This window comes from Salvia splendens, chromosome 13, assembly GCF_004379255.2.
Source record: "Salvia splendens isolate huo1 chromosome 13, SspV2, whole genome shotgun sequence".
NCBI classification, from domain to species: Eukaryota; Viridiplantae; Streptophyta; class Magnoliopsida; order Lamiales; family Lamiaceae; genus Salvia; species Salvia splendens.
This window is the reverse complement of record NC_056044.1, coordinates 24,195,142-24,217,351: the sequence shown is the minus strand read 5'-3', so window position 1 is coordinate 24,217,351 and position 22,210 is coordinate 24,195,142. Positions and strand designations below refer to the sequence as shown.

Genomic DNA, 22,210 nt, shown 5'->3' with positions numbered 1-22,210 from the left:
TTGAAATCTTGGATGATGAGGGAGACTTATGTAAAAAGAAGTGGTAGAGGCCATCATCAAGTATGCCCTTGAGAATTATTTCCTTGGATACCTGATCTCTCACAAAACAAAAGGGAGTGAAACTCAAAGAAGACATTGTTGTCAAGAAAGCTCTAGATCATTGTAATATCTCTTTTAGTTAAATAAAAGATTCTAGTCTTTGTCTTCCTTGTTCAGTTTCCAAGAGTCGCAGATTACCATATGTGCATTCCATTACTCAACACTCAAAATCACTTGAACTTGTGCACAGTGATGTATGGGTCCTTCACCTATTACTTCTAGAAATGGCTTCAAGTATTACGTTACTTTCATTGATCATGCAAGCAGATTTACTTGGATATATCTATTGAAAAACAAAGGAGAAATCAACAAGCTTTGAAGCAATTTAAGGCAATGGCAGAAACTCAATTTGATGCTAAGTTGAAAATTCTTCAGAGTGACTGGGGTTGGGAGTTTCAAGGATTATCTAAGTTCATGCAAGAATGTGGTGTCTTACAAAGAGTATCGTGTCCATACACACCTCAACAGAATGGTCTAGCTGAAAGAAAACACAAACACATTGTTGAAATAGGACTAGGTTTATTGGCTGAATGTTAAGGATATTCTCCTTAACGCGATGGCGGAAGATAGATTAGAAGTCCCGGGAGACGAAATCCCGTCGACAACTAGGGTTTGCAGAAAAACGATAAAGAAAACAAGAAAGACGATAAACGATTATTTCATTGATTGATTAATGAGAATAATAATAGCCCTATTTATAATAGGGATACTAACTTAATGAGCAAGACAAAAGATATGAAAAAGATATGCAATCCCTAAATATCTAACTAAATAATGCAATTAAATAATAATGCAAGATATGTGGAATAATAAACGTATCAACTCCCCCGCAGTTAAAATCCACCTTGTCCTCAAGGTGGGAACCACGACACAATGAAGAGAGTCCAAAACAACAGCTTTGGCGAGACCTCCCCTCCTGGATCAAACGTGCACGGTCGGTGCCGATAATGGAAACAACTTTGCTTGCTAGACTGGCACCATGATTCAATTATGCCTGTGAACATAATATTTATATGGGATCTTGAGCTCTTAATATTTGTTGCTCCAATAATTCTATTAGATAGGCTCTTAACGTGAATACAGATATCCGCATAGCCGACAACATTCTCCTCAAACAACGTCTCTGTATCATATTTTATCTCCAATTCACAATGTGTTGGAACAATAATTCCATCACCAATTTTGTCATCATATGCCTCAACGAGCACTTGAGGCATCATATTTTCGTTCACAAGGATCTCTTTATAGGGCTCGTCGTCTAGAACATCAAGAGTAACACCATCATTGCGAGTAGCATTGTTAGAAACATCGTTAATGTCTTCGGGAATATCCTCACTCAATACCATTGTGGGAGTATTATCAATGTTCTCCGCTGCTATATTTTCATCATCATTGTTCTCGTTGTAATCATTTACGACAGCAAGTTGGGCAGGAGAGGGCGATCGAACCAAGAGGTTGGTTATATCGTTAAGATATCGCGGCTGCCCCGAATCAATAAGCTCCCTGGACTGTTGAGGCAGGTGCATTGAACCGGATCGTGGCTGGGCAATGGCAGGCAGCGACGTCGTGCAGGGGCTCAGCGATCGGTTGAACTGCGGTGGCTGGTACGTTGGCTGCACTTCCGGCGGATGGTAATTCAGCTGCCATTGTTGATAACCGGCGTGGAAGGTCTGCGTGCAGCAGTAGCTGGGTGGGTCCCAGCCTGTTGGACGTCGCATCTGGACCGGCTGCATGTGGGGCTGGTGCTGTTGCCACCGCCAATCCTGTCTCTCCGGTTGTTGCGATTGCTGCCATTGCAAAGCATAGGGTGGATCAGGTTCGGGTTGCAACGGAGGGAGTGTTGCTGCTACCCTGCGCTCATGCTCAACCAATCGAGACTCGAGTCGGGCGAACCTAGCGAGAATATGCTCCAACTTTGCAGCTATTGAATTCAATTGCAAGTCTTCGGATACTTGCGATACCTCCGGCCATGAACGAAGATTGACTTCGGCCATGAGTTCGAGAATGAAAGCACCAATTTGTTAAGGATATTCTCCTTAACGCGATGGCGGAAGATAGATTAGAAGTCCCGGGAGGCGAAATCCCGTCGACAACTAGGGTTTGCAGAAAAACGATAAAGAAAACAAGAAAGACGATAAACGATTGATTGATTAATGAGAATAATAATAGCACTATTTATAATAGTGATACTAACTTAATGAGCAAGACAAAATATATGAAAAAGATATGCAATCCCTAAATATCTAACTAAATAATGCAATTAAATAATAATGCTAGATATGTGGAATAATAAACGTATCACTGAATCTGGTCTTTCTAAAGGTTTTTGGGATGATGCTTTTGTTACAGCTGTGTTCATCATAAACAGGATCCCTACTCCTATCCTTAAATTTATTTCACCATTTGAGTACTTGTTCAAATCAAAGACAAATTATACAGACTTTAGAGTCTTTGGATGTCTATGTTATCCTTTCACCAGACCTTACAACAAGCACAAGCTTGACTTTAGATCCTGCCCCTCTACCTTTCTTGGCTATAGTTCTTCTCATAAAGGCTATAAAGCTCTTCTTTCTTCTGGAAAAGTGATCATAACTAGAGATATCGTCTTCGATGAGTCTATTTTTCCACACAAAATGTCAAAATTAAATCTTATTCCCAATCTGCCAAAAATCAAGAATTTCCTACCTTCTATTTCACCACCAATCCTTTCTCAACCCGTTTTCTTTGTTCAAAATTCACCAATTCCTTCTCAAGTCTCATTACCTATTCCAAATGTTTCTCTCATTTCTTCACCACATATAAATTCTGATCAATCATCTTCTTTCACTCCACCACCTTCACTTACAACCTCTGATGCAGCCAATACTCCATTACCTTCACCTCCAATTAATGCTTCCGATCCTATCATACATGATGATAATACTCTTGCACCAATTGTTCCCAGTGCAGCTCCTAGTCACAAAATGGTTACTAGAAATAAAGCTGGGATCTTTAAACCCAGAATCTATATGCTCACTTTTCTTGGAGTTCCCAAATCAGCCAGAGAAGCTCTTCTTATTCCCATCTGGAAAGCGACTATGCTTGAAGAGTTCCTTGCTCTTATAAAAAATAGAACTTGGATTTTGACACAGCTTCTACCTGGAAAACATCTTATTGGGAATCTTTGGGTTTTTAAGTTGAAAAGACATGCTGATAGAAGTATAGCAAGACATAGGCAAGGTTAGTTGCATAAGGCTTTTCTCAAGAACTAGACTTTGATTTCAATGAAACTTTCAGCCCTGTTACTAAACCTACTACTATCAGATTGATTTTGTCAATTGTTGTTTCCTCTGGATGGACCATTAACCATCTAGATGTTAATAATGCTTTTCTACATGAGAATGTGGATGAAGAAATCTATATGAGGCAGCCACTTGGTTTTGAGCAAGGTGATCCAACCTTAGTATGTAAACTTAACAAGTCTCTGTATGGTTTGAAGCAAGCTTCTAGATCTTGGTTTTTAACCATTCAAGCCTCTCTTTTGGATCTTGGCATCTCTCAGTCCAAAGCAGACACCTCTCTGTTATGTGGAAAAGAAGTCACATATCTTCTTATCTATGTAGATGATATGCTCATCACTGGCTTATATGCATCTGCTGTTAGAAAGGTTATTTCTCAACTTAGTGAGAAATTCTCCTTGAAAGACTTGGGAGAGGACAAACATTTTCTTAGTGTTGAAGTAGCTTACACATCACAAGGCCTTTATTTAAGTCCGGGTTCATACATTAGAGAGTTATTAGCCAAGACACAGATGCTTGATTCAAAGCATTTTCCCACTCCAATGTTAACAAATCTCAAACTTTCCAAGGCTGATGGTGATCCTTTTTTTGGATGGGAAACTATATAGAAGTACAATAGGTGCTTTGCAATATGCTACAATTACTCAGCCTGAAATCAGCTTTAGTGTCAACAAAGTAAGCCAGTTCATGGCTTCACCTCTTGATTCACATTGGAAAACTGTCAAAAGGATCCTAAGGTATCTTGCAGTTACAATCGACTATGGTCTTCATGTGCAAAGAACGGACTTTAAGCTGGTTTCATTTTCTGACTCTGATTAGGCGGCTGATTCTGATGATAAGAGATCTGTCACTGGGTACTGGGTATATTTTGGTAAGAATCTTATATCTTGGTGCTCTAAAAAACAAGTTGTGGTTTCCAAATCCAGTACAGAGGCCGAATATAGAAGTCTTGCTCATGCAGCGTGTGAGGTCAGTTGGCTCACATCTTTACTTCATGAGCTTAATATCAAATCTTTGGGAATTCCTGTTGTTTGGATAGACAATGTTAGCACTATTACATTGGCCAGCAATCCAGTTCTATATGCTCGAACTAAACACATTGAGCTAGATGTTCATTTTGTTCGAGATAAAGTGAAAGACAAGAAGTTGGAACTTAGATATGTTCCTACATCTGATCAAATTGCCGATGTTCTCACCAAACCATTGGGGTATCAATTCTTCTCGCGGCTTCTCAACAAGATGAATATTTCTCCCTCATCCACTCTCGAATTGAAGGGAGGTATTGGAGGAGCATCCTTGAATCAAAATGCTCCAGTCATCAACAAGGAGGCTGTCTCAGTGAGTCAGCCATGCAATCTGGCAAAGTGTGCCATGTCACATGTAGAATGCAAAGGATCCACGAGCTCTCAACATGCTTGTATCCCTTGTAGTTTTTGTGGGGAAAGAGAATGAAGTGGAATAACTTGTATCCCTTGTAGTTGATGATGAAGCACACTGAGTTATATAGTTGTAGGGGATGGGTGGCATAAAATTAGTATTGCCAGAAAAGTGTACAATCACCCAACCACCAAGTGCTTCTTCGACTCCTTCGCTTGGGTTTGCGTTTCTCAAAAGTTTCACACCAAATCAGTTTTGAAGGATGTGTTGAAGCAACTCAGCCCTCTCCACAATAGCTCAAATTTGAGCCTCACAGAGTTGGCACACCTATTGTTTCAAGTCTAGGAAGCTAATGCTTGTCAATGATGACATTTGGAGTGTTGGCCATTGGGAACAACTTAAGAATGTCTTTCATCCCAAAACCAAGATTTGACTCACCATGCGTATTCGCGACACCGCAAACATTGGATTTGCAATCAAGGCTGGCCTCCTCACCGAGTTACTCAAGATTAAGGGGAAACCATGTATACCCTCCAATGTTCCAGGTAAATTAATTATATAGTATATAACAAGAGTTGGCAATTACTAATAAATAATTGCTTTCTTTTTTCCTACTTCGCAGCTGAAGAAATTAATATGTTTGAAAAAATTAGGAAAGAAATGGTACGCAAGTGTGGGAATTTACCACTCGTCATTTCATTACTTGGCGGGATATTGAGTAACAAGGAATCAAGTGAAAAGTTGAAATTGGTTAATAAAAACATAAGTGCCCGTACTGGTGTTGAAAATCTGAATGATGAAATTCAGCAAGTGTTGCACTTAAGTTATCTAGACCTGCCATGTTACTTGAAGACATGCTTTCTCTATACGGGTATGTACAAGAAAGACGAGGTCATTCCGGCAATAGATCCATGTGTGATGTGGATCGCACAAGGCATGATCTCGCACCATAATCACCCAAATGAAGTGAAGTTGATGGAGATAGCACAAGGCTACTTGACTGAGTTGGCTTCTAGGTTAATTGTGGAAATTGCACGTGATGATCCTACTCGTAGACAGACGACTAGAACGTGTAAACTTCATGACGCTGTGCGAGAGATGTGCTTGTCACTGGCAAGAGATGAGGATTTTGGTTTGCAAAACGCGCCATTTGATTATTTATTTGAAAAGTAAATTACAAGAAGAAAGCAGAGAGCTTGTGGCCAAAATTGTGCGATCTCCAATTTTCGTCAATGATATGGAGGGAAGGCCACTCACTCGATTTCCGCATAGAATTGTTCGTTTGAAGGAATTCAAAGTGCTTAACACGCTATCTATATGCGGATTTGTTTTCGAGGGAGGAAAATTGTCAGAGGAGATATGTAAACTAGCCCTCCTTCGGATTTTACGCTTCCGCAATTGCCTGTTTGACGAGATACCGTCGTCCGTGAAAAATTTGGTGTACTTGCATACACTGGATCTATGGAATAGTGGGACCGTTCTAATACCAAATGGTGTTTTGGATAGAATGTTACGATTAAGGCATTTGTTCCTTCCCGTATATTATGCTATTTAGAGGGTTACAGAATGAGGTTGGAAGGTCTTGAGTAGCTGGAGACACTTGTTGGGTTCCATAGTCTGGTGCACCAACTGGACTCCCAAACCCAAATCAGTTTTGAAGGATGTGTTGAAGCAACTCAGCCCTCTCCACAATAGCTCAAATTTGAGCCTCACAGAGTTGGCACACCTATTGTTTCAAGTGTAGGAAGCTAAAAAGTACATGCTTGTCATTGATGACATTTGGAGTGTTGGCCATTGGGAACAACTTAAGAATGTCTTTCATCCCAAAACCAAGATTTGACTCACCATGCGTATTCGCGACACCGCAAACATTGGATTTGCAATCAAGGCTGGCCTCCTCACCGAGTTACTCAAGATTAAGGGGAAACCATGTATACCCTCCAATGTTCCAGGTAAATTAATTATATAGTATATAACAAGAGTTGGCAATTACTAATAAATAATTGCTTTCTTTTTTCCTACTTCGCAGCTGAAGAAATTAATATGTTTGAAAAAATTAGGAAAGAAATGGTACGCAGGTGTGGGAATTTATCACTCGCCATTTCATTACTTGGCGGGATATTGAGTAACAAGGAATCAAGTGAAAAGTGGAAATTGGTTAATAAAAACATAAGTGCCCGTACTGGTGTTGAAAATCTAAATGATGAAATTCAGCAAGTGTTGCACTTAAGTTATCTAGACCTGCCATGTTACTTGAAGACATGCTTTCTCTATACGGGTATGTACAAGAAAGACGGGGTCATTCCGGCAATAGATCCATGTGTGATGTGGATCGCACAAGGCATGATCTCGCACCATAATCACCCAAATGAAGTGAAGTTGATGGAGATAGCACAAGGCTACTTGACTGAGTTGGCTTCTAGGTTAATTGTGGAAATTGCACGTGATGATCCTACTCGTAGACAGACGACTAGAATGTGTAAACTTCATGACGCTGTGCGAGAGATGTGCTTGTCACTGGCAAGAGATGAGGATTTTGGTTTGCAAAACGCGCCATTTGATTATTTATTTGAAAAGTAAATTACAAGAAGAAAGCAGAGAGCTTGTGGCCAAAATTGTGCGATCTCCAATTTTCGTCAATGATATGGAGGGAAGGCCACTCACTCGATTTCCGCATAGAATTGTTCGTTTGAAGGAATTCAAAGTGCTTAACACGCTATCTATATGCGGATTTGTTTTCGAGGGAGGAAAATTGTCAGAGGAGATAAGTAAACTAGCCCTCCTTCGGATTTTACGCTTCCGCAATTGTCTGTTTGACGAGATACCGTCGTCCGTGAAAAATTTGGTGTACTTGCATACACTGGATCTATGGAATAGTGGGACCGTTCTAATACCAAATGGTGTTTTGGATAGAATGTTACGATTAAGGCATTTGTTCCTTCCCGTATATTATGCTATTTAGAGGGTTACAGAATGAGGTTGGAAGGTCTTGAGTAGCTGGAGACACTTGTTGGGTTCCATAGTCTGGTGCACCAACTGGACTCCCAAACCCAAATCAGTTTTGAAGGATGTGTTGAAGCAACTCAGCCCTCTCCACAATAGCTCAAATTTGAGCCTCACAGAGTTGGCACACCTATTGTTTCAAGTGTAGGAAGCTAAAAAGTACATGCTTGTCATTGATGACATTTGGAGTGTTGGCCATTGGGAACAACTTAAGAATGTCTTTCATCCCAAAACCAAGATTTGACTCACCATGCGTATTCGCGACACCGCAAACATTGGATTTGCAATCAAGGCTGGCCTCCTCACCGAGTTACTCAAGATTAAGGGGAAACCATGTATACCCTCCAATGTTCCAGGTAAATTAATTATATAGTATATAACAAGAGTTGGCAATTACTAATAAATAATTGCTTTCTTTTTTCCTACTTCGCATCTGAAGAAATTAATATGTTTGAAAAAATTAGGAAAGAAATGGTACGCAAGTGTGGGAATTTACCACTCGTCATTTCATTACTTGGCGGGATATTGAGTAACAAGGAATCAAGTGAAAAGTGGAAATTGGTTAATAAAAACATAAGTGCCCGTACTGGTGTTGAAAATCTGAATGATGAAATTCAGCAAGTGTTGCACTTAAGTTATCTAGACCTGCCATGTTACTTGAAGACATGCTTTCTCTATACGGGTATGTACAAGAAAGACGAGGTCATTCCGGCAATAGATCCATGTGTGATGTGGATCGCACAAGGCATGATCTCGCACCATAATCACCCAAATGAAGTGAAGTTGATGGAGATAGCACAAGGCTACTTGACTGAGTTGGCTTCTAGGTTAATTGTGGAAATTGCACGTGATGATCCTAATCGTAGACAGACGACTAGAACGTGTAAACTTCATGACGCTGTGCGAGAGATGTGCTTGTCACTGGCAAGAGATGAGGATTTTGGTTTGCAAAACGCGCCATTTGATTATTTATTTGAAAAGTAAATTACAAGAAGAAAGCAGAGAGCTTGTGGCCAAAATTGTGCGATCTCCAATTTTCGTCAATGATATGGAGGGAAGGCCACTCACTCGATTTCCGCATAGAATTGTTCGTTTGAAGGAATTCAAAGTGCTTAACACGCTATCTATATGCGGATTTGTTTTCGAGGGAGGAAAATTGTCAGAGGAGATAAGTAAACTAGCCCTCCTTCGGATTTTACGCTTCCGCAATTGCCTGTTTGACGAGATACCGTCGTCCGTGAAAAATTTGGTGTACTTGCATACACTGGATCTATGGAATAGTGGGACCGTTCTAATACCAAATGGTGTTTTGGATAGAATGTTACGATTAAGGCATTTGTTCCTTCCCGTATATTATGCTATTTAGAGGGTTACAGAATGAGGTTGGAAGGTCTTGAGTAGCTGGAGACACTTGTTGGGTTCCATAGTCTGGTGCACCAACTGGACTCCCAAACCCAAATCAGTTTTGAAGGATGTGTTGAAGCAACTCAGCCCTCTCCACAATAGCTCAAATTTGAGCCTCACAGAGTTGGCACACCTATTGTTTCAAGTGTAGGAAGCTAAAAAGTACATGCTTGTCATTGATGACATTTGGAGTGTTGGCCATTGGGAACAACTTAAGAATGTCTTTCATCCCAAAACCAAGATTTGACTCACCATGCGTATTCGCGACACCGCAAACATTGGATTTGCAATCAAGGCTGGCCTCCTCACCGAGTTACTCAAGATTAAGGGGAAACCATGTATACCCTCCAATGTTCCAGGTAAATTAATTATATAGTATATAACAAGAGTTGGCAATTACTAATAAATAATTGCTTTCTTTTTTCCTACTTCGCATCTGAAGAAATTAATATGTTTGAAAAAATTAGGAAAGAAATGGTACGCAAGTGTGGGAATTTACCACTCGTCATTTCATTACTTGGCGGGATATTGAGTAACAAGGAATCAAGTGAAAAGTTGAAATTGGTTAATAAAAACATAAGTGCCCGTACTGGTGTTGAAAATCTGAATGATGAAATTCAGCAAGTGTTGCACTTAAGTTATCTAGACCTGCCATGTTACTTGAAGACATGCTTTCTCTATACGGGTATGTACAAGAAAGACGAGGTCATTCCGGCAATAGATCCATGTGTGATGTGGATCGCACAAGGCATGATCTCGCACCATAATCACCCAAATGAAGTGAAGTTGATGGAGATAGCACAAGGCTACTTGACTGAGTTGGCTTCTAGGTTAATTGTGGAAATTGCACGTGATGATCCTAGTCGTAGACAGACGACTAGAACGTGTAAACTTCATGACGCTGTGCGAGAGATGTGCTTGTCACTGGCAAGAGATGAGGATTTTGGTTTGCAAAACGCGCCATTTGATTATTTATTTGAAAAGTAAATTACAAGAAGAAAGCAGAGAGCTTGTGGCCAAAATTGTGCGATCTCCAATTTTCGTCAATGATATGGAGGGAAGGCCACTCACTCGATTTCCGCATAGAATTGTTCGTTTGAAGGAATTCAAAGTGCTTAACACGCTATCTATATGCGGATTTGTTTTCGAGGGAGGAAAATTGTCAGAGGAGATATGTAAACTAGCCCTCCTTCGGATTTTACGCTTCCGCAATTGCCTGTTTGACGAGATACCGTCGTCCGTGAAAAATTTGGTGTACTTGCATACACTGGATCTATGGAATAGTGGGACCGTTCTAATACCAAATGGTGTTTTGGATAGAATGTTACGATTAAGGCATTTGTTCCTTCCCGTATATTATGCTATTTAGAGGGTTACAGAATGAGGTTGGAAGGTCTTGAGTAGCTGGAGACACTTGTTGGGTTCCATAGTCTGGTGCACCAACTGGACTCCCAAACCCAAATCAGTTTTGAAGGATGTGTTGAAACAACTCAGCCCTCTCCACAATAGCTCAAATTTGAGCCTCACAGAGTTGGCACACCTATTGTTTCAAGTGTAGGAAGCTAAAAAGTACATGCTTGTCATTGATGACATTTGGAGTGTTGGCCATTGGGAACAACTTAAGAATGTCTTTCATCCCAAAACCAAGATTTGACTCACCATGCGTATTCGCGACACCGCAAACATTGGATTTGCAATCAAGGCTGGCCTCCTCGCCGAGTTACTCAAGATTAAGGGGAAACCATGTATACCCTCCAATGTTCCAGGTAAATTAATTATATAGTATATAACAAGAGTTGGCAATTACTAATAAATAATTGCTTTCTTTTTTCCTACTTCGCAGCTGAAGAAATTAATATGTTTGAAAAAATTAGGAAAGAAATGGTACGCAAGTGTGGGAATTTACCACTCGCCATTTCATTACTTGGCGGGATATTGAGTAACAAGGAATCAAGTGAAAAGCGGAAATTGGTTAATAAAAACATAAGTGCCCGTACTGGTGTTGAAAATCTGAATGATGAAATTCGGCAAGTGTTGCACTTAAGTTATCTAGACCTGCCATGTTACTTGAAGACATGCTTTCTCTATACGGGTATGTACAAGAAAGACGAGGTCATTACGGCAATAGATCCATGTGTGATGTGGATCGCACAAGGCATGATCTCGCACCATAATCACCCAACTGAAGTGAAGTTGATGGAGATAGCACAAGGCTACTTGACTGAGTTGGCTTCTAGGTTAATTGTGGAAATTTCACGTGATGATCCTACTCGTAGACAGACGACTAGAACGTGTAAACTTCATGACGCTGTGCGAGAGATGTGCTTGTCACTGGCAAGAGATGAGGATTTTGGTTTGCAAAACGCGCCATTTGTTTATTTATTTGAAAAGTAAATTACAAGAAGAAAGCAGAGAGCTTGTGGCCAAAATTGTGCGATCTCCAATTTTCGTCAATGGTATGGAGGGAAGGCCACTCACTCGATTTCTGCATAGAATTGTTCGTTTGAAGGAATTCAAAGTGCTTAACACGCTATCTACATGCGGATTTGTTTTCGAGGGAGGAAAATTGTCAGAGGAGATAAGTAAACTAGCCCTCCTTCGGATTTTACGCTTCCGCAATTGCCTGTTTGACGAGATACCGTCGTCCGTGAAAAATTTGGTGTACTTGCATACACTGGATCTATGGAATAGTGGGACCGTTCTAATACCAAATGGTGTTTTGGATAGAATGTTACGATTAAGGCATTTGTTCCTTCCCGTATATTATGCTGTTTAGAGGGTTACAGAATGAGGTTGGAAGGTCTTGAGTAGCTGTAGACACTTGTTGGGTTCCATAGTCTGGTGCACCAACTGGACTCCCAAACCCAAATCAGTTTTGAAGGATGTGTTGAAGCATCTCAGCCCTCTCCACAATAGCTCAAATTTGAGCCTCACAGAGTTGGCACACCTATTGTTTCAAGTGTAGGAAGCTAAAAAGTACATGCTTGTCATTGATGACATTTGGAGTGTTGGCCATTGGGAACAACTTAAGAATGTCTTTCATCCCAAAACCAAGATTTGACTCACCATGCGTATTCGCGACACCGCAAACATTGGAATTGCAATCAAGGCTGGCCTCCTCACCGAGTTACTCAAGATTAAGGGGAAACCATGTATACCCTCCAATGTTCCAGGTAAATTAATTATATAGTATATAACAAGAGTTGGCAATTACTAATAAATAATTGCTTTCTTTTTTCCTACTTCGCAGCTGAAGAAATTAATATGTTTGAAAAAATTAGGAAAGAAATGGTACGCAAGTGTGGGAATTTACCACTCGCCATTTCATTACTTGGCGGGATATTGAGTAACAAGGAATCAAGTGAAAAGCGGAAATTGGTTAATAAAAACATAAGTGCCCGTACTGGTGTTGAAAATCTGAATGATGAAATTCAGCAAGTGTTGCACTTAAGTTATCTAGACCTGCCATGTTACTTGAAGACATGCTTTCTCTATACGGGTATGTACAAGAAAGACGAGGTCATTCCGGCAATAGATCCATGTGTGATGTGGATCGCACAAGGCATGATCTCGCACCATAATCACCCAAATGAAGTGAAGTTGATGGAGATAGCACAAGGCTACTTGACTGAGTTGGCTTCTAGGTTAATTGTGGAAATTTCACGTGATGATCCTACTCGTAGATAGACGACTAGAACGTGTAAACTTCATGACGCTGTGCGAGAGATGTGCTTGTCACTGGCAAGAGATGAGGATTTTGGTTTGCAAAACGCGCCATTTGATTATTTATTTGAAAAGTAAATTACAAGAAGAAAGCAGAGAGCTTGTGGCCAAAATTGTGCGATCTCCAATTTTCGTCAATGATATGGAGGGAAGGCCACTCACTCGATTTCCGCATAGAATTGTTCGTTTGAAGGAATTCAAAGTGCTTAACACGCTATCTATATGCGGATTTGTTTTCGAGGGAGGAAAATTGTCAGAGGAGATAAGTAAACTAGCCCTCCTTCGGATTTTACGCTTCCGCAATTGCCTGTTTGACGAGATACCGTCGTCCGTGAAAAATTTGGTGTACTTGCATACACTGGATCTATGGAATAGTGGGACCGTTCTAATACCAAATGGTGTTTTGGATAGAATGTTACGATTAAGGCATTTGTTCCTTCCCGTATATTATGCTATTTAGAGGGTTACAGAATGAGGTTGGAAGGTCTTGAGTAGCTGGAGACACTTGTTGGGTTCCATAGTCTGGTGCACCAACTGGACTCCCAAACCCAAATCAGTTTTGAAGGATGTGTTGAAGCAACTCAGCCCTCTCCACAATAGCTCAAATTTGAGCCTCACAGAGTTGGCACACCTATTGTTTCAAGTGTAGGAAGCTAAAAAGTACATGCTTGTCATTGATGACATTTGGAGTGTTGGCCATTGGGAACAACTTAAGAATGTCTTTCATCCCAAAACCAAGATTTGACTCACCATGCGTATTCGCGACACCGCAAACATTGGATTTGCAATCAAGGCTGGCCTCCTCACCGAGTTACTCAAGATTAAGGGGAAACCATGTATACCCTCCAATGTTCCAGGTAAATTAATTATATAGTATATAACAAGAGTTGGCAATTACTAATAAATAATTGCTTTCTTTTTTCCTACTTCGCAGCTGAAGAAATTAATATGTTTGAAAAAATTAGGAAAGAAATGGTACGCAAGTGTGGGAATTTACCACTCGCCATTTCATTACTTGGCGGGATATTGAGTAACAAGGAATCAAGTGAAAAGCGGAAATTGGTTAATAAAAACATAAGTGCCCGTACTGGTGTTGAAAATCTGAATGATGAAATTCAGCAAGTGTTGCACTTAAGTTATCTAGACCTGCCATGTTACTTGAAGACATGCTTTCTCTATACGGGTATGTACAAGAAAGACGAGGTCATTACGGCAATAGATCCATGTGTGATGTGGATCGCACAAGGCATGATCTCGCACCATAATCACCCAAATGAAGTGAAGTTGATGGAGATAGCACAAGGCTACTTGACTGAGTTGGCTTCTAGGTTAATTGTGGAAATTTCACGTGATGATCCTACTCGTAGACAGACGACTAGAACGTGTAAACTTCATGACGCTGTGCGAGAGATGTGCTTGTCACTGGCAAGAGATGAGGATTTTGGTTTGCAAAACGCGCCATTTGTTTATTTATTTGAAAAGTAAATTACAAGAAGAAAGCAGAGAGCTTGTGGCCAAAATTGTGCGATCTCCAATTTTCGTCAATGGTATGGAGGGAAGGCCACTCACTCGATTTCTGCATAGAATTGTTCGTTTGAAGGAATTCAAAGTGCTTAACACGCTATCTATATGCGGATTTGTTTTCGAGGGAGAAAAATTGTCAGAGGAGATAAGTAAACTAGCCCTCCTTCGGATTTTACGCTTCCGCAATTGCCTGTTTGACGAGATACCGTCGTCCGTGAAAAATTTGGTGTACTTGCATACACTGGATCTATGGAATAGTGGGACCGTTCTAATACCAAATGGTGTTTTGGATAAAATGTTACGATTAAGGCATTTGTTCCTTCCCGTATATTATGCTGTTTAGAGGGTTACAGAATGAGGTTGGAAGGTCTTGAGTAGCTGGAGACACTTGTTGGGTTCCATAGTCTGGTGCACCAACTGGACTCCCAAACTCAAATCAGTTTTGAAGGATGTGTTGAAGCAACTCAGCCCTCTCCACAATAGCTCAAATTTGAGCCTCACAGAGTTGGCACACCTATTGTTTCAAGTGTAGGAAGCTAAAAAGTACATGCTTGTCATTGATGACATTTGGAGTGTTGGCCATTGGGAACAACTTAAGAATGTCTTTCATCCCAAAACCAAGATTTGACTCACCATGCGTATTCGCGACACCGCAAACATTGGAATTGCAATCAAGGCTGGCCTCCTCACCGAATTACTCAAGATTAAGGGGAAACCATGTATACCCTCCAATGTTCCAGGTAAATTAATTATATAGTATATAACAAGAGTTGGCAATTACTAATAAATAATTGCTTTCTTTTTTCCTACTTCGCAGCTGAAGAAATTAATATGTTTGAAAAAATTAGGAAAGAAATGGTACGCAAATGTGGGAATTTACCACTCGCCATTTCATTACTTGGCGGGATATTGAGTAACAAGGAATCAAGTGAAAAGCGGAAATTGGTTAATAAAAACATAAGTGCCCGTACTGGTGTTGAAAATCTGAATGATAAAATTCAGCAAGTGTTGCACTTAAGTTATCTAGACCTGCCATGTTACTTGAAGACATGCTTTCTCTATACGGGTATGTACAAGAAAGACGAGGTCATTCCGGCAATAGATCCATGTGTGATGTGGATCGCACAAGGCATGATCTCGCACCATAATCACCCAAATGAAGTGAAGTTGACGGAGATAGCACAAGGCTATTTGACTGAGTTGGCTTCTAGGTTAATTGTGGAAATTTCACGTGATGATCCTACTCGTAGATAGACGACTAGAACGTGTAAACTTCATGACGCTGTGCGAGAGATGTGCTTGTCACTGGCAAGAGATGAGGATTTTGGTTTGCAAAACGCGCCATTTGATTATTTATTTGAAAAGTAAATTACAAGAAGAAAGCAGAGAGCTTGTGGCCAAAATTGTGCGATCTCCAATTTTCGTCAATGATATGGAGGGAAGGCCACTCACTCGATTTCCGCATAGAATTGTTCGTTTGAAGGAATTCAAAGTGCTTAACACGCTATCTATATGCGGATTTGTTTTCGAGGGAGGAAAATTGTCAGAGGAGATAAGTAAACTAGCCCTCCTTCGGATTTTACGCTTCCGCAATTGCCTGTTTGACGAGATACCGTCGTCCGTGAAAAATTTGGTGTACTTGCATACACTGGATCTATGGAATAGTGGGACCGTTCTAATACCAAATGGTGTTTTGGATAGAATGTTACGATTAAGGCATTTGTTCCTTCCCGTATATTATGCTATTTAAAGGGTTACAGAATGAGGTTGGAAGGTCTTGAGTAGCTGGAGACACTTGTTGGGTTCCATAGTCTGGTGCACCAACTGGACTCCCAAACCCAAATCAGTTTTGAAGGATGTGTTGAAGCAACTCAGCCCTCTCCACAATAGCTCAAATTTGAGCCTCACAGAGTTGGCACACCTATTGTTTCAAGTGTAGGAAGCTAAAAAGTACATGCTTGTCATTGATGACATTTGGAGTGTTGGCCATTGGGAACAACTTAAGAATGTCTTTCATCCCAAAACCAAGATTTGACTCACCATGCGTATTCGCAACACCGCAAACATTGGATTTGCAATCAAGGCTGGCCTCCTCACCGAGTTACTCAAGATTAAGGGGAAACCATGTATACCCTCCAATGTTCCAGATAAATTAATTATATAGTATATAACAAGAGTTGGCAATTACTAATAAATAATTGCTTTCTTTTCTCCTACTTCGCAGCTGAAGAAATTAATATGTTTGAAAAAATTAGGAAAGAAATGGTACGCAAGTGTGGGAATTTACCACTCGCCATTTCATTACTTGGCGGGATATTGAGTAACAAGGAATCAAGTGAAAAGTGGAAATTGGTTAATAAAAACATAAGTGCCCGTACTGGTGTTGAAAATCTGAATGATGAAATTCAGCAAGTGTTGCACTTAAGTTATCTAGACCTGCCATGTTACTTGAAGACATGCTTTCTCTATACGGGTATGTACAAGAAAGACGAGGTCATTTCGGCAATAGATCCATGTGTGATGTGGATCGCACAAGGCATGAGCTCGCACCATAATCACCCAAATGAAGTGAAGTTGATGGAGATAGCACAAGGCTACTTGACTGAGTTGGCTTCTAGGTTAATTGTGGAAATTGCACGTGATGATCCTACTCGTAGACAGACGACTAGAACGTGTAAACTTCATGACGCTGTGCGAGAGATGTGCTTGTCACTGGCAAGAGATGAGGATTTTGGTTTGCAAAACGCGCCATTTGATTATTTATTTGAAAAGTAAATTACAAGAAGAAAGCAGAGAGCTTGTGGCCAAAATTGTGCGATCTCCAATTTTCGTCAATGATATGGAGGGAAGGCCACTCACTCGATTTCCGCATAGAATTGTTCGTTTGAAGGAATTCAAAGTGCTTAACACGCTATCTATATGCGGATTTGTTTTCGAGGGAGGAAAATTGTCAGAGGAGATAAGTAAACTAGCCCTCCTTCGGATTTTACGCTTCCGCAATTGCCTGTTTGACGAGATACCGTCGTCCGTGAAAAATTTGGTGTACTTGCATACACTGGATCTATGGAATAGTGGGACCGTTCTAATACCAAATGGTGTTTTGGATAGAATGTTACGATTAAGGCATTTGTTCCTTCCCGGATATTATGCTGTTTAGAGGGTTACAGAATGAGGTTGGAAGGTCTTGAGTAGCTGGAGACACTTGTTGGGTTCCATAGTCTGGTGCACCAACTGGACTCCCAAACCCAAATCAGTTTTGAAGGATGTGTTGAAGCAACTCAGCCCTCTCCACAATAGCTCAAATTTGAGCCTCACAGAGTTGGCACACCTATTGTTTCAAGTGTAGGAAGCTAAAAAGTACATGCTTGTCATTGATGACATTTGGAGTGTTGGCCATTGGGAACAACTTAAGAATGTCTTTCATCCCAAAACCAAGATTTGACTCACCATGCGTATTCGCGACACCGCAAACATTGGAATTGCAATCAAGGCTGGCCTCCTCACCGAATTACTCAAGATTAAGGGGAAACCATGTATACCCTCCAATGTTCCAGGTAAATTAATTATATAGTATATAACAAGAGTTGGCAATTACTAATAAATAATTGCTTTCTTTTTTCCTACTTCGCAGCTGAAGAAATTAATATGTTTGAAAAAATTAGGAAAGAAATGGTACGCAAGTGTGGGAATTTACCACTCGCCATTTCATTACTTGGCGGGATATTGAGTAACAAGGAATCAAGTGAAAAGCGGAAATTGGTTAATAAAAACATAAGTGCCCGTACTGGTGTTGAAAATCTGAATGATGAAATTCAGCAAGTGTTGCACTTAAGTTATCTAGACCTGCCATGTTACTTGAAGACATGCTTTCTCTATACGGGTATGTACAAGAAAGACGGGGTCATTCCGGCAATAGATCCATGTGTGATGTGGATCGCACAAGGCATGATCTCGCACCATAATCACCCAAATGAAGTGAAGTTGATGGAGATAGCACAAGGCTACTTGACTGAGTTGGCTTCTAGGTTAATTGTGGAAATTTCACGTGATGATCCTACTCGTAGATAGACGACTAGAACGTGTAAACTTCATGACGCTGTGCGAGAGATGTGCTTGTCACTGGCAAGAGATGAGGATTTTGGTTTGCAAAACGCGCCATTTGATTATTTATTTGAAAAGTAAATTACAAGAAGAAAGCAGAGAGCTTGTGGCCAAAATTGTGCGATCTCCAATTTTCGTCAATGATATGGAGGGAAGGCCACTCACTCGATTTCCGCATAGAATTGTTCGTTTGAAGGAATTCAAAGTGCTTAACACGCTATCTATATGCGGATTTGTTTTCGAGGGAGGAAAATTGTCAGAGGAGATAAGTAAACTAGCCCTCCTTCGGATTTTACGCTTCCGCAATTGCCTGTTTGACGAGATATCGTCGTCCGTGAAAAATTTGGTGTACTTGCATACACTGGATCTATGGAATAGTGGGACCGTTCTAATACCAAATGGTGTTTTGGATAGAATGTTACGATTAAGGCATTTGTTCCTTCCCGTATATTATGCTATTTAGAGGGTTACAGAATGAGGTTGGAAGGTCTTGAGTAGCTGGAGACACTTGTTGGGTTCCATAGTCTGGCGCACCAACTGGACTCCCAAACCCAAATCAGTTTTGAAGGATGTGTTGAAGCAACTCAGCCCTCTCCACAATAGCTCAAATTTGAGCCTCACAGAGTTGGCACACCTATTGTTTCAAGTGTAGGAAGCTAAAAAGTACATGCTTGTCATTGATGACATTTGGAGTGTTGGCCATTGGGAACAACTTAAGAATGTCTTTCATCCCAAAACCAAGATTTGACTCACCATGCGTATTCGCGACACCGCAAACATTGGATTTGCAATCAAGGCTGGCCTCCTCACCGAGTTACTCAAGATTAAGGGGAAACCATGTATACCCTCCAATGTTCCAGGTAAATTAATTATATAGTATATAACAAGAGTTGGCAATTACTAATAAATAATTGCTTTCTTTTTTCCTACTTCGCAGCTGAAGAAATTAATATGTTTGAAAAAATTAGGAAAGAAATGGTACGCAAGTGTGGGAATTTACCACTCGCCATTTCATTACTTGGCGGGATATTGAGTAACAAGGAATCAATAGAAAAGCGGAAATTGGTTAATAAAAACATAAGTGCCCGTACTGGTGTTGAAAATCTGAATGATGAAATTCAGCAAGTGTTGCACTTAAGTTATCTAGACCTGCCATGTTACTTGAAGACATGCTTTCTCTATACGGGTATGTACAAGAAAGACGAGGTCATTCCGGCAATAGATCCATGTGTGATGTGGATCGCACAAGGCATGATCTCGCACCATAATCACCCAAATGAAGTGAAGTTGATGGAGATAGCACAAGGCTACTTGACTGAGTTGGCTTCTAGGTTAATTGTGGAAATTTCACGTGATGATCCTACTCGTAGATAGACGACTAGAACGTGTAAACTTCATGACGCTGTGCGAGAGATGTGCTTGTCACTGGCAAGAGATGAGGATTTTGGTTTGCAAAACGCGCCATTTGATTATTTATTTGAAAAGTAAATTACAAGAAGAAAGCAGAGAGCTTGTGGCCAAAATTGTGCGATCTCCAATTTTCGTCAATGATATGGAGGGAAGGCCACTCACTCGATTTCCGCATAGAATTGTTCGTTTGAAGGAATTCAAAGTGCTTAACACGCTATCTATATGCGGATTTGTTTTCGAGGAAGGAAAATTGTCAGAGGAGATAAGTAAACTAGCCCTCCTTCGGATTTTACGCTTCCGCAATTGCCTGTTTGACGAGATATCGTCGTCCGTGAAAAATTTGGTGTACTTGCATACACTGGATCTATGGAATAGTGGGACCGTTCTAATACCAAATGGTGTTTTGGATAGAATGTTACGATTAAGGCATTTGTTCCTTCCCGTATATTATGCTATTTAGAGGGTTACAGAATGAGGTTGGAAGGTCTTGAGTAGCTGGAGACACTTGTTGGGTTCCATAGTCTGGCGCACCAACTGGACTCCCAAACCCAAATCAGTTTTGAAGGATGTGTTGAAGCAACTCAGCCCTCTCCACAATAGCTCAAATTTGAGCCTCACAGAGTTGGCACACCTATTGTTTCAAGTGTAGGAAGCTAAAAAGTACATGCTTGTCATTGATGACATTTGGAGTGTTGGCCATTGGGAACAACTTAAGAATGTCTTTCATCCCAAAACCAAGATTTGACTCACCATGCGTATTCGCGACACCGCAAACATTGGATTTGCAATCAAGGCTGGCCTCCTCACCGAGTTACTCAAGATTAAGGGGAAACCATGTATACCCTCCAATGTTCCAGGTAAATTAATTATATAGTATATAACAAGAGTTGGCAATTACTAATAAATAATTGCTTTCTTTTCTCCTACTTCGCAGCTGAAGAAATTAATATGTTTGAAAAAATTAGGAAAGAAATGGTACGCAAGTGTGGGAATTTACCACTCGCCATTTCATTACTTGGCGGGATATTGAGTAACAAGGAATCAAGTGAAAAGTGGAAATTGGTTAATAAAAACATAAGTGCCCGTACTGGTGTTGAAAATCTGAATGATGAAATTCAGCAAGTGTTGCACTTAAGTTATCTAGACCTGCCATGTTACTTGAAGACATGCTTTCTCTATACGGGTATGTACAAGAAAGACGAGGTCATTCCGGCAATAGATCCATGTGTGAAGTGGATCGCACAAGGCATGATCTCGCACCATAATCACCCAAATGAAGTGAAGTTGATGGAGATAGCACAAGGCTACTTGACTGAGTTGGCTTCTAGGTTAATTGTGGAAATTGCACGTGATGATCCTACTCGTAGACAGACGACTAGAACGTGTAAACTTCATGACGCTGTGCGAGAGATGTGCTTGTCACTGGCAAGAGATGAGGATTTTGGTTTGCAAAACGCGCCATTTGATTATTTATTTGAAAAGTAAATTACAAGAAGAAAGCAGAGAGCTTGTGGCCAAAATTGTGCGATCTCCAATTTTTGTCAATGATATGGAGGGAAGGCCACTCACTCGATTTCCGCATAGAATTGTTCGTTTGAAGGAATTCAAAGTGCTTAACACGCTATCTATATGCGGATTTGTTTTCGAGGGAGGAAAATTGTCAGAGGAGATAAGTAAACTAGCCCTCCTTCGGATTTTACGCTTCCGCAATTGCCTGTTTGACGAGATACCGTCGTCCGTGAAAAATTTGGTCTACTTGCATACACTGGATCTATGGAATAGTGGGACCGTTCTAATACCAAATGGTGTTTTGGATAGAATGTTACGATTAAGGCATTTGTTCCTTCCCGTATATTATGCTATTTAGAGGGTTACAGAATGAGGTTGGAAGGTCTTGAGTAGCTGGAGACACTTGTTGGGTTCCATAGTCTGGTGCACCAACTGGACTCCCAAACCCAAAAACTTTTCGTTAGAAATGAGTAAATTTCGGGACGAAATTTCTGTTAAGGTGGGTAGAATGTAACACCCGTACCTTAAGTTTGAAATTAATTTTATGTAACGGAATAATTGATAAAATTATTTCGAAATGCTATGCTTCTCGGTAAATGTGATATGGGAAAAATTGTGGGTTATGTGTGTGGTGTGAAAAGGAATGTGTTTATGTTTTTTTTAATTGTGAACGATGGGAAGCACGTTTAAGGTCTCGTTGAAAGGTCAATGATGAAATTGCTATTCTTTAGCAAGGCGAATGAATTAAGTGGAAAGGTATGTATGTTTTATGGATAATGACG

At 40.4% G+C, this 22,210-nt stretch overlaps 6 protein-coding genes across 6 annotated transcripts; all 6 read left to right on the top strand.

The window, feature by feature from the left end:
* The first annotated feature begins 6,600 nt into the window (after positions 1–6,600).
* LOC121760751 (disease resistance RPP8-like protein 3) lies at positions 6,601–7,334 on the top strand. The gene is made up of 2 exons (XM_042156377.1): positions 6,601–6,706; positions 6,784–7,334. The coding sequence occupies exons 1-2, from the start codon at positions 6,601–6,603 to the stop codon at positions 7,332–7,334; spliced, it is 657 nt and encodes a 218-aa protein (XP_042012311.1).
* Positions 7,335–8,228: 894 nt separating this feature from the next.
* Positions 8,229–8,741, top strand: LOC121760750 (probable disease resistance protein At1g58390). The gene has a single exon (XM_042156376.1). It carries the CDS (start codon positions 8,229–8,231, stop codon positions 8,739–8,741), a length of 513 nt encoding a protein of 170 aa, XP_042012310.1.
* An 894-nt stretch (positions 8,742–9,635) lies between these two features.
* LOC121760749 (probable disease resistance protein At1g58390) lies at positions 9,636–10,148 on the top strand. Its single transcript, XM_042156375.1, has one exon. It carries the CDS (start codon positions 9,636–9,638, stop codon positions 10,146–10,148), a length of 513 nt encoding a protein of 170 aa, XP_042012309.1.
* Positions 10,149–13,635: 3,487 nt separating this feature from the next.
* LOC121760748 (probable disease resistance protein At1g58390) lies at positions 13,636–14,369 on the top strand. The gene is made up of 2 exons (XM_042156374.1): positions 13,636–13,741; positions 13,819–14,369. The coding sequence occupies exons 1-2, from the start codon at positions 13,636–13,638 to the stop codon at positions 14,367–14,369; spliced, it is 657 nt and encodes a 218-aa protein (XP_042012308.1).
* A 2,301-nt stretch (positions 14,370–16,670) lies between these two features.
* On the top strand, positions 16,671–17,183 carry LOC121760747 (probable disease resistance protein At1g58390). The gene has a single exon (XM_042156373.1). It carries the CDS (start codon positions 16,671–16,673, stop codon positions 17,181–17,183), a length of 513 nt encoding a protein of 170 aa, XP_042012307.1.
* A 3,487-nt stretch (positions 17,184–20,670) lies between these two features.
* LOC121760746 (probable disease resistance protein At1g59620) lies at positions 20,671–21,404 on the top strand. The gene is made up of 2 exons (XM_042156372.1): positions 20,671–20,776; positions 20,854–21,404. Exons 1-2 carry the CDS (start codon positions 20,671–20,673, stop codon positions 21,402–21,404), a joined length of 657 nt encoding a protein of 218 aa, XP_042012306.1.
* The last annotated feature ends 806 nt before the right edge of the window (positions 21,405–22,210 follow it).